At 37.0% G+C, this 13,160-nt stretch overlaps 1 protein-coding gene across 1 annotated transcript in view; it reads left to right on the plus strand.

The window, feature by feature from the left end:
• Positions 1 to 4,871: 4,871 nt before the first annotated feature.
• Positions 4,872 to 13,160, plus strand: part of LOC149829652 (exocyst complex component EXO84B-like) — a gene marked incomplete at its 5' end in the record, with an annotated part of 53,747 nt that continues 45,458 nt past the window's right edge. Inside the window, 2 exons of the mRNA XM_090015220.1 lie at positions 4,872 to 5,936; positions 6,683 to 7,192. Coding sequence (XP_089871346.1) covers positions 4,872 to 5,936; positions 6,683 to 7,192 — 1,575 coding nt within the window. The remainder of the gene's footprint in view (positions 5,937 to 6,682; positions 7,193 to 13,160) is intronic.

Consider the following 13,160-nt stretch of genomic DNA (forward strand, 5'->3'; position numbering starts at 1 on the left):
CCTGTCATTTCAGAAGGTAACTTTATGTAATATGTACTTTTTTTATAAATGATTTCACAAAACATACTTGGATCTATTTTCTTAAACATAAATCTGAAGTTTTCTCACACTTTCAAATATTTTATAATTTAGTCAAAAATTAATTTAAAAATGATATTTCATTTTTTCGCACTGATTCAGGGAGAAAATTTTTGTCAAAAAAATTTAAAGATTATTTGAATTTATATAGTATTATGCATCAAAGATTATGCCTTTATACCCCTTAACAAAACAATTTAGTAGAAAGAAAACATAAACATATTATAGAAACAACAAGAACCTTACTCATTACACATCAAGTACCAAAGACTTTTTGGGCTGAAGCTACTCTAACTGCTGTTTACCTTATCAACAGAATGCCATCTTCTTCATTAAACAATATATCTCCTGTTGAAAAACTTTTTAAACAAATCCCAGATTACTCTAGGTTAAGAGTTCTCGGGTGCAAATGTTTTGTTTTTTCCGACAAAAATGATAAACTCTTCCCTCGTGCTATCCCTTGTGCCTTTTTGGGATATGCAAGTCATAAAAAGGCTATAGATCTATATCACAGGGATTCGACCAGACAGGTGCCGCATCCGCATCGACGCGACGCGATGCGGGTGCGGCACCGAGTGCGGTCAACCCGACCCTGGGTGCGTTGACCGCATCCAGGGTCATTTTGGTCTAATTTTTTGATTTTTAATTTTTTTTTTGCCCTGTGAAATGGGCTGCGAAATTTAAAAAAAAAATTCTGCTGATAGTTGACCGCGCAGCGGGACCCGTCCCTTGCTGGATTTTGATTTTGATTTTGGCGTTGATAGCTTCGGTCTATTTAGAGTTGCCTATTCCTTGACGAGGACTTCCAGATTCTTCACCTCTCCCCACCCCTTGCTGGATCCCTGCAGGTAGTGATGAGAGAATGAAAGGACGGAACAACCGATGCCTACTTGCTGCTGCCGCTCTTGTTTTATAAAGGGGCACTTGTGTCCACAACATCTGGTGAGCTTTGTTGGCATCCCATGCTATTCCTGCCTCCAAACAATGAATTCGCAGCGTTGGTTAACTTGGAAATGATGATCCATCTTCCTCAAAAATTAAAACCAAAATTCAAGAGCCTTTTGAAGTCTTTATCCTTCAACCATCCAGATCTTTCTTCGTCAAGGAATTTCTCTCTCCATAATAAATGATAATGGTGGTGGTAGCCTTGGTGGCTATTAGTATTCACTTTTCTCTTGACGAGATGGGTGTCTAGCCGTAGCCTGGTGTAGACCTCTCTTTTCCACATGTCAAATCCAATAAATTTCATTTAGCTGTCATCTAGAGTACATTTTGGAGATTTGAGATGGGTGCTCTAGCCGTAGCCTGGTGTAGACCTCTCTTTTCTACATGTCAAATCCAATAAATTTCTTTTAGCTGTCATCCAGAGTCCAGACTGGAGATCTGTGTGCTACTGTATATAAAATGAAATTTGAAGAACCCTAGGCAGTGGCGTGGCAGTGGCGGTGGAGCCATAGGCCTCGTGAAGACTCTCTCTCCAACAAACCACATCAAACCTTTCACTTATATTTTTTTTTGTGAAGACCAGGGAGTTTCATACATGATTGAATCATGACAGTCAGCAGAACGCAGCAGGCTGGGTCGATCAGATTGCCAATCCTTTCGATTCATCAATTTTGTCCCGTTGCGCCAAAGTACACAACAAGTAGAACGTAGGTTACAAGTCTTCAAACAAACACACCAGCAAAAAAAAAACTGGTTATAAATCCTATATATATATATATATTTTATTTTTTTTTGCCGCACTCCCGCACCCGGGTTTTTTGGAAGTGACCCGCACCCGCACCCGCACCCATGTGACATAGCTATAGATGTTTTGATCTCAAAACTAAAAAATTTTACGTATCAAGAAATGTGTCCTTGGAAAGAGAAAGTTTTTTTGAAAGTAAGAACTCTAAGGAAATAGATGAATATTCATTTATGTTGGACTTAGTTTCAAAAATTGATGAAGGTGATATAGATGAAAGTCAAGAAGAGCAAAATGACATAACAAATACAAAATCATTTAGTGATCCTCTAGATTGTATTCAATACTCTAGGCGAGGTAATTTAGAGAAACCATGTGCTCTCGAGAAATATACTAAAGCATAGGAACAAGTGTCAACCATAAAGTCATCTAGAGTGTCTAAAGTTTCCGAAAAATTTATGTCATACGAGTCTTTTTCACCAAAATATCAAGCCTATATTGCTTTAATATATTCCTACGTGGAACCTTCTAACTATGTTGCAACAAAAGAATAATCTGAATGGGTCGAAGTACAAAATTAAAAGCTTTAGAAAAAACGAATACTTGAACTATTCCAGACATTCAACTAGGTCAAAAGCCTATAGGTTGTCGATGGGTGTATAAAGTTAAAACCAAGAGTGACGACACTCTTGAAGGTTTAAAGCCCGATTAGTTGCAAAAGGCTATTCCCAAGAATATGGAATAGACTATGAAGAGACTTTTGCTCCAGTTGCTAGAATGACCACAATTAGGATTTTGATGACTCTAGCCTTTTCAAAGAAATGACATATATATCAAATGGATGTCAAAAATGCATTTCGTAATGGAAATCTAGCTGCAGAAGTATATATAAAACCACCACCTGCCATCAATATTTTAAAAGAAAGACTGTTCGGTTAACTAAGGCTTTATATGAGCTTAAACAAGCTCCAAAAGCTTGGTATGATAAATTTAGTCAATTTATAATTGATTTTGGTTTTCAATCTTGTCTACTGACACAACTTTGTTTGTTAAAAATTCTGATGCAGGTATTATCATTCTTCTTCTCTATGCAGACAACATGATCATCACCGAAAGTGATAAGCAGAGAGTTGACAAGATTAAAAAATTTCTCAAAATACATTTCGAAATGAGTGATTTGGGTTTCTTAAAATTCTTTCTTGGTATAGACTTATTCTTCTAGAGGCTATTTGCTAACTCAGTCTAAATTTGCCTTGAATATTGTTGACAGGTCTGGTATATGGAAAACAGGTTGATACTTTCAAAATTGTAAATATCAAAATGAAGATTGATGATGAAGAACCATTTAAAAATCCAACACCTTAGAGGCAACTTGTCGGGACACAGTCTTATCTCTCTATTATAAGACCTGACATTGCGTATGCCGTCCACACATCAACTCAATTTCAGCATGCTCCTACCATTGTTAATATGAGAGCAATTTTACACATTATTAGATATATTAAAACTTTCATTTTTCAAGGTCTCTTTTGTTGCTTCTTTCTCCTTAGAATTAACTGCTTATAATGATATAAATTGAGGAGGTGATCCCAATGATCGACACTCAACTACTATTTTTTGTATATTTTTAGGTGAATCATTAATTCCGTAGAGGTGCAAGAAGCAGCAAAAGGTCTCTCTCGTCAACTGAAGCCGAGTACAGGGCTATGGCTACAACCACTATGGAAGTAGTCTGGCTAAAGCGTCTTCTTCATGACATGGGTGTTGAAAGTATAGGAGCATGAAGACTATGCTGCGACAATACAACAACAACAACGCCTTCATCCCAAACAATTGGGGTCGACATAGTTTTATTTATATTGACAGCAACCGAACATTTCACAAACGGACCAAACATATTGACATGGATTGTCACTACGTGCGAGAAAAATTTCTACATGACACCATTGATCTTCCCTATGTTTTCTCAGAATATCAACCGCCATATTTCTTTACCAAACCTCTCGCTGCTCCTCGATTCCACTTTCTCTTGAACAAACTTTCGGTTATCCAACTATAAGTTTGAGGGGGAGTGTTAAAAATATGTAATCTCTTTAGTAATATCATATGTAATCTCTTTAGCTTTTTAGTCTAGTTATGTATTCTAGTTAGGTTAGGTTAGAATCTAATTAGGTTAGGCTTTATTTTTATGTTTTTGACATTATTAGACCTCATTGCTTTTTGACCAAAGACAAAAAGCACTTACTAAGAGAGTCGTTGGACTCCCTCTAGGTCTCGTCTTTGTGCATTATAAATATGGGGTTGTTTCCCCTTGTAAGATATGTTTTTATGAGGGTAATTCCCATTAAATAAGAAATACTTTTTTCTTCTTGTTTTGCATACCCTTTCTTGGGTATTTTGTATGAACCTTTGTGGTTCTTGTGAGTGAACATTGTATATGAACTGTCGTGGTTCTTGTGAGAGATCTTTGGTGTGTTTCATTTGAAGATTCGATTGTTGGTCTCGTCTTCTTAGAGTATCTTTGCCTTTTTGGTTGGTGATGTGTGTTGAGGGAGGGAGGGAGGGAGAGGGAGGGGGGGGTGTTATGTAGATTTTAGCCCTTTGTATTAAATTAGGAGCATTCATCTGGCTTAAAATTAGCATACCACCCTTAAGGTGGTGTAGCCTTACTGAAATTTTGTGGCAACTTTTATAGCAAAAAAGTCACTGCTACTTTTATCAAATTAGAATTACTAAACTAAACTTACGTTGTTTCTGAAAATGTTATTTGACTTGACTTTTTTGTTGGTTTGAATGCGATTTTTCACACGTATTAGTGTTTGGCTATGGTGCGGCTACTGCCCTTGATTTGCTGTTTGACATTGGTGGCAGCTCCTGTGTGTCAAGCATTACATTAGAATTGTCTTGGCAAGAATAAACTGTAAGTGTACTTGTGGCTTTCAGCCTTCTACTTGTGTTACAGTCTGTCACATGGACATGGGCAGGATAAGGAATTAAGAAGAGCACATGACATGAAATGGCAACTTTGTGAAAATAGGACATGGGGATATTTTTATATACATTTTTAAAAAAAAAGTACAGTTCTTGATTTCCTTCATGTATATCATGTGTATCTGATCTTAGGACTTCCAAGGAGATATCTGATCTGGAGGGAGAGCTACTGTCTATCAGGAATCTTCTTTCTACCCAAGCAGGTTTTATTCATGCTTTGGCTGAAGGTGTGAACATCAATTCCTTATCTACTCGATTTGATGGTTTGGCATCAGATAGCCTTTCTGATTTCGAGGAAGGACAGCCTTCAGATATTGAAAAATGGGCTGCTGAGCTTCCTGATATCCTTGATGTTTTATTGGCGGAGAGGAGAATAGATGACACTTTGGTTGCTCTGGATGAAGGTGAAAAGGTAGCTACAGAAGCACAAAAGAAGATGACCTTGAGCCTATCATCTCTTTCATCATTACAGACTGCTATATCTGAACATAGAATGAAGTTAGCAAATCAACTTGCAGAAGCTGCATGCCAGCCTTCTACACGGGGTGTTGAGCTTCGTTCAGCAGTTTCAGCTCTTAAAAGACTTGGAGATGGGCCTCGTGCACATACTTTGCTACTCAATGCTCATTACCAAAGGCTTCTTTACAATATGCAAAGTCTACGGCCATCAAGCACCTCATATGGAGGAGCATATACTGCAGCTCTTTCACAGCTAGTATTTTCTGCCATTGCTCAAGCTGCTAATGATTCTTTGGCTGTCTTTGGAGAGGAGTCAGCATATGCATCGGAGCTTGTTATATGGTCTAGTAAGCAGACTGAGGCTTTTGCTCTTCTTGTGAAGAGGCATGCATTAGCTTCATCAGCAGCTGCCGGAGGATTGAGAGCTGCTGCTGAATGTGTTCAAATTGCATTGGGTCACTGTTCTCTTCTAGAAGCTCATGGATTAACACTTTGTCCTGTTCTGTTGAAGCTCTTCAGGCCCAGTGTTGAGCAAGCATTAGAAGCTAACCTTAAGAGAATTGAGGAGAGCACTGCTGCCTTTGCTGCTGTGGATGATTGGATGCTCACGCATGAACCGCTTAGTACTCATCCTCGATCATCTACTGTTGCTGTTGGTAGTGGTGTTGCTTTCCAGCCCAAGCTTTCAAGCAGTGCGCATCGGTTCAATTCAATGGTTCAGGTGTTCCATCTTTGCTTTTTGGTGAATTTTGTGATAGAATAAATAAAATATTTTGCAGCCATTTTACAACCATTCACTTTTTTCCATACTTGTCATTTTGTCTTCTTGAATTATATAAAGATTCTTTATTGGAGTAAGTTGATTTTTGTTGCAGTTTTACATCATCATTGTCACTTTTTGTTTTTTTGGGTTCTACTGAAATCTAATTTCCCATTGCCCTGTTGTAAGACAGCTAGTATTCTGAAAGTGTGAGAACTAATAATTTGACAGTCATGACAAGTAGTTAATTTTTTGAGTTATTGGTATTGCTTCTTAGTTTATAAAAGAGCAGAAATAATTTGCCTAGAATCATCAAGTTTTTTACACCTCATAATTGTGTTTATTTTACATGAGACTGGCTATCCCGTGAGTGGATTTATCAGTCAATATTTGACCCATGTATGTTCTGGTCAGACACTTTGAAGCTTGTTGTCTTTTCTCCTCCCTTTATGAGACTATTCATCATTTCCAACTTTCTCCTCTTCAGGTTTATTTATCCCTTCCGCTTGCTCCCTTAATTTTACTGAAACATATTGCTTAGAAATATTTGTGTTAAAATGACTGCTTGTGTTTACACTCAAACACCTTCTGTGTTTACGAGCATTCATGAATCTATAACTATGCCTCTTCTTTTAGTCTTTTGTATGTAGCAGCTATCCATGGTATTCTTGTCTATGCATTCTTGACCTTTTATTGTGTTCCTGCAGGATTTCTTTGAAGACGTGGCTCCACTGCTCAGCATGCAGTTAAACAATACAACATTAGAAGGGCTTTTTCAAGTATTTGAGTCATATGTGAACTTGCTAATAAATGCTTTGCCTGGATCCATAGAAGATGATGGAGAAGGATCTGGGAATAAAATCGTTAGAATGGCTGATACTGAGTCCCAACAAATAGCTTTATTAGCCAATGCTTCACTATTAGCTGATGAACTCCTCCCACGTGCTGCCATGAAGCTTGCTCCATCTTATCAGGCAAGTGCTAAGGATGATACACGGAGGAGAGCTTCTGAAAGGCAGAGCCGGCTTCCTGAACAGAGAGAATGGAAAAAGCGGCTGCAACGTTCTGTAGACAGATTGCGTGACAGTTTCTGTAGACAACATGCTCTTGATCTTATTTTCACAGAAGATGGCGACACTCATTTGAGTGCTGAACTGTATATCAGCTTGGATGGATATGTAGATGAGCCTGATTGGTCTCCATCTCCAATCTTTCAGGTAATTCTCAAATTCACATAGCTTCTGTAAATCTCCCTGCAACAGAACGTATAATGCATTTATTTTTTTCTTTTGAAAGTATGGAAAACATTTCATTAATATCTCATAAGAAACAGTCTACAAAGCAGAAGTCGGCAAGGAGTCGACTTTTAGATCATTTTACAGGTTCGGAAAAGATTTGTAGATTGGGTGAAGCCATTGTATAATTCATTAATTAATGCTCTTGATCATTCAGAATATGAAGAGTTAATTTCTTAGTATCTTGGTTACTTTTCTCCTTAAAGATCCATCTCATCAAAGATACACATGTTGAAGACAAAGCAGGCATTATGCAATCTACAGATCTCCTTTTCTTTGAATGATTTGAGAAGGTAAATTGCAGCAGTTTTACATTTTCTTTGGTTTTTTCTTTTTGAGGATACATGATGATGTAATATTTTTAGGATAAGGAGTGGCCAAAAATGTCAACTTTTCAGATGCCACATCTCTTTAACATTTTATGTAACATTTAAGACTGGAAGAGTGACAACAAGAAGGCAAAAAAGTTACACAAACCTATATGACAAGAAGAATCTGCATTCTGCAACCATGAAAAGAACCCCCTATTCTTGGACATCTGATGAAAATAAGCATCACTGTATCAGTTTCTCTGATTGCATAGCACGACATTGAAGAATGCCCATTATGTAATTTGTTTGTTTAATCATTTGCAGTGTCATTTTTTATGCTTGGATTGTATCTATTTATTTCCATTCTAGTTATAATTTGCATAATCGTATCACCTTATACGCTGATAACAGTGCTCTATCCATGTTTGTGGTGTATGTGGGGGAACCACATCAGAGGTCAATGGTTTTTGAAGAAGTTTTTTTATTCTTTCTCATGGAGTTTCTTGGATGATGCCCATAACCAAGTTAGGATGCTAGACCAGTTGACTAATGAATCAAGACCCTCACAAAATGTCCGGCTCTGTCGTGGTTGGGACCTTAGATTTCCACAAGATATCCTCCACAATTTTAGATGTTTAACGCATAAATTCATGGTTTCAAAAAAATTGTCTTCATATGCAGCTAAATTACACTATTTGGCCATATGCTGGAAATCACAATGAGGCTTATTCAACTCTAATCAAAACATTTATAAATTTTGGATGAGTTGTAGTTTCACAACCCAAAACTTTACTGGTATGAAAATAGATACATATAGAAAAGTCAGAGAATTGGAAAGAATGAACCTAGCCTAACTCTTATTCTTTTCTCTGATGTTTGAACAAAATGCCAACATATCTAACATCTACTGCTTGAACCTTTTTACATTCCTTTTAGAAACTGCTGCTTTGGACTTTCTTTGATTCAGATCCCTTTCTCTGATAAGTTGTGTAAGGTGATCTGAGAGAAACCTTTGCTTTTACCATAGCTTTAAAGTCCAATGACTCTTGATTTGACCCGACATTGGTTGGTCCTTGACTTGGCCAAGTCATGACAATTTCATATTTTATATAAAATATGTAAACATATGTATATAGCATGATTGATATATATTGTATTACTAATATATCATATGCATAAATGTATATGAAGTAATAATGTAATATTTTTATATGTTTATTACATATTATATTATATATATGTAATAATACTATATAATATATATATACACATTATATATATATATATATATATAGAGAGAGAGAGAGATTACATTCTATATATAAATTATATGTATTGTACATGACACATAATATACATGTATGTGTTCAAGGATACACACACACATATATCTGTGGTTGTGTGGGTGGGGGGTTAATGTTTGCTACTCTCATGGGTAACCCCTAGTAAAAAACTGTAGTAATTTTTAATTTTTAATATTTTTTACACATCTAACCCTCCAGATCTGTCACACGGACTCGGCTAGGGAGGCGCTGCACCCGAGTCGACACGCCACGACACGGGTGCGGCTTCGGACACGGCTCGGACTCGGTCAACGCCGAATTGGACTCGATCAAAGAGTCGAGGCCGAGTCCGTCCTTGTTTTGGACTCGGTCAACGTTGACCGAGTCCAAAAATGTCTATTTGTATGGTGAAAAAACTAAAAAAAAAAGATTTTTTTTATATTTTGTATTTAAAAAAATATATAAAAAAGACTGTATATATATATAAGACATTCGGATCATTGCATCATTTTCATATGCATTCATAATTTTTATAAACAATAAGTTAAATCACATTTGAGCATTCCAACGTGAAACACACGCACATACCTTATAAGTAATTTAGTTAGATATTCATGATGAATCATGATACATATGTGTGATATATTTACTCAGACAATCATTTGCAATGAAACTATTAGGCATAATGTATCATTCACCTAATAAGTAAAAACTAGTCATTTGTAGGTGTGATGTGTCATTTGCACATACGCTAACATAAGCGTCACAATCATAACTTCATATTAAGATCTAAAATCAATAAGGATCTGATTATCATATCTGAGTTCAATATATAATCATGCTATAATAGAAAAGCCAAATCTATAGATTCATAATTGACTATCTCAATCAACTCAGAAGATCATCACAATTCATCATAACATTTCATTTATTCATAATAAAGATTTACAAAATCTACGCCGGATTACCTGGTCTGGGAAATGCACAACCTCACAAGGAGTTACCGCCCTAGACGGATGGTCTGCTTGGTCTTGGACAATGCACTTCCTCACAGGAATATACCGTCTTCGCGGGCTACCCGCTCTTGAACAATGCACTTCCTCATAGAGACTTACTGCTCTAGCCGGATCACCTGATCTGGTCATGCACACCCTCACAGAGAATCCTTTGGGAACAGTTCCTCAACGGGTACCATATTCAGTGAAAACTATTGTGATACACGCATCAATACAATTGACCACTCTCAGGGTCGATAGCCATCAACACAGGCATAAGCATGTATATAATCAAAGCATCACACCATACATCACTTCATATGACATTAAAATTATAAAATCACACATTTAACCAATAAGGCTTCATGAACCAAAGTTTACTATTGAACTTAAACATTTATCGCATGCATTCATAATTTCATTTCACGTGGCATTTAAATCATATCATACATAAGCATATTATTCTACGCATCATATCATCGCCACAAAGAACATTTCCCTTCGTAAATTGAACCTCAAAGCATGTGTAATCAAAACATGAGTTCTATGATGCATACGTGAACATGCACATTTCATAACACGAAGCAACTAAACCTCAATATACATAACTCCTACGTAGTTCGAGATTTGTACACACGATAAAAGTCATATGCATTTTTCACCACATGAATCGATATATCACCTTAGATATAATTGTGTAAGGGTTAGTCAAAATCTCATTGACCATCCTACCGTACATCATACACATATATTTCTCAAGCAAACAAGACATACAAGTTCAAAACAATTTATAACATTCGCATGCTTTCTTCTATACAAGAATAAATGAGTCCATCATATGATAAAACAATATATATAACATTCACAGTATGCATCGAACACGACTTATACATATTCATAGTAGTTATATGTGCACCATGTATCAAATTCATACAAACACACAAAGCAACATAGTATGTGCAAACCAAAGTATGATGACACACATTGCGTACATATTATACATTCATAAGTGCACAAGCATTCAAACCCACACACAGGTGTACCTACAACAAACACACTCCATATTCCGCTAACTACAATAATGACAAGCATGATCTCCGAACTACAATCACAAGAGTCCTAAATATTCACAACTAAGTGAAGTCTGTGAGCATAACTTGTATTTGTAATTCATTTAGATATTCAGTGCAACATACACAATTAGTGCCTTAACATGCTCTCTATAAGTTCAGTTAAGGTATCTTACCTTAATAATGTGAAGAACAATGAATCAAAACTCAAAAGACCGAGGAGTTTCGAAGTCTGCAAAGACCGCTACCCAAGCAATACAACGAACCCTTCTTGTGCGATCGCATATGCCAAAAACTCAAAAAATGCCAATTATAACAAGATTAACCAAAAATAGCAAATTACCCAATAAATCATTACCAAGAGCCAAATAACACACAAATACACTCCAATAATTTACCAACTCTATCAAAAATATATTTAAATATAATATATATATATATATATAAATAGTGACTTATAGCCCAAAATAGTTCTATAAATGCAAATTATACCTTGATTGGCTTCAATGAATAAATGAATATGTAATAAATAAATAAATGAAATAAAAAAGCCAGAAACACATTTCTAATTTGGAGATAAAAAAATAAGTTATTTATTTATTAATAATCCTTAAAAATTACGGGTTTTGAAGGGGTATGAGTTGGGGTCGTTACAGGTTTGGTATCAGAGCCACCACAAAGACTTACGCTTTTATCATATTTTTAGTGTTAAATTTTTTATTTTTGGTATGTGAGCTCTGTCCGGAAGCATCAGCAAGTCGTGCCTCGTACTCCAGAGCAGTCTTCTTCACTGGTAAGGCTATTTAATATTTTTATTCAAAGCATGTGAACTCTGTATGATTGATTGCAATCATAGTTTAAATTTTCATTTGGTGTGAATTTAAAAGTCTTAGTGTGAATGGTTTTTATCATGAAATCTCTCTACTTCTGCCAATTGGCGGGAGCACCAGTGGAAGACGAAGCACCCCTGCGTGAATACATCTACGCAAGAGGGAAAATACGTGTCCAGGAACTCCTTCTGGAATACCTCCCAGGGAATCACGTCCATATCGGCTAACTTCACCCTTCGCAGGGTGTCCCACCACTTTTTGGCATCGCCCTTCAGACGGTACGTGCCAGAAGGTGTCTTCCTGTCCTCGGGGACATGTATGACATCAAACGCTCTCTCAATCTTCTCGACCCAGCTCTCGGCTGCCTCTGGGTCGGCCTTGCCTGCAAAAGTTGGCGGGTCTAACTTGAAGAACCTTTCGAAGGAAACACCGCCCACATTCGAAACAACGTCGACAGGAGGGTCACAGGCAGTTGCCTGCACAGCCTGCGCCGTTTTCATGGCCTATGCCGCCTGCAGTGCCTGAGCCGTCTGCGTTGCCTGAGCCGTCATGGTCTCGGTCAGGGTGTGAATGACTTTCATCATGAAATCTCTCTGCTCCTGCCAATTGGCGGGAGCACCAGTGGAAGACGAAGCACCCTTGCGTAAATACAACATCTGCTACACACATATTTATCGCACAAAGTTAGACCCTTACCGATCCTATCCCCTTGGGGTTGATCACGAACAATTCATACAATCACACTAAGACTTTTAAATTCACACCAAATGAAAATTTAAACTATGATTGCAACAAATCATACAAAGTTCACATGCTTTGAATAAAAATATTAAATAGCCTTACCAGTGAAGAAGACTGCTCTGGAGTAAGAGGCACGACTTGCTGATGCTTCCGGACAGGGCTCACATACCAAAAATAAAAAATTTAACACTAAAAAGATGATTAAAGTGTAAGTCTTTGTGGTGGCTCTGATACCAAACCTGGAACGACCCCAACTCATACCCCTTGAAAATACCATTTTTTTTTAAGTTGCGAAAATATTCCCAAAGATCCAGGGCATTTACAGTTCTATTCACAATTGGATAACCACACACCACAGTAGAGCTTACACTTATCATCTATACCAAACCAAACCACATTATTCATTTATTTGAAAGAAAGAATGTTTAAGTAATAATTGTAAAAGACATATCAGAGTTATTTAAACGACATAAAAGTAAATAATAAAAAAAAAACTGAGCCACGCTGTCCCTCTGTGAACCGTCTAGCAAGAATGTAATACTCGTAACTCTCCCAGGAGCCAGTCACTTCACTGATCGCCTGCGGCTGCGAAAAACCATAGAAGTAGGGTGTCAAAACCGAAATCCTGAGCAGAGGTTCCTCTAATGAAACAAATGAGCT

The sequence above is a fragment of the Nuphar pumila genome, chromosome 8, assembly GCF_984573655.1.
Source record: "Nuphar pumila chromosome 8, dmNupPumi1.hap1.1, whole genome shotgun sequence".
NCBI lineage: Eukaryota > Viridiplantae > Streptophyta > Magnoliopsida > Nymphaeales > Nymphaeaceae > Nuphar > Nuphar pumila.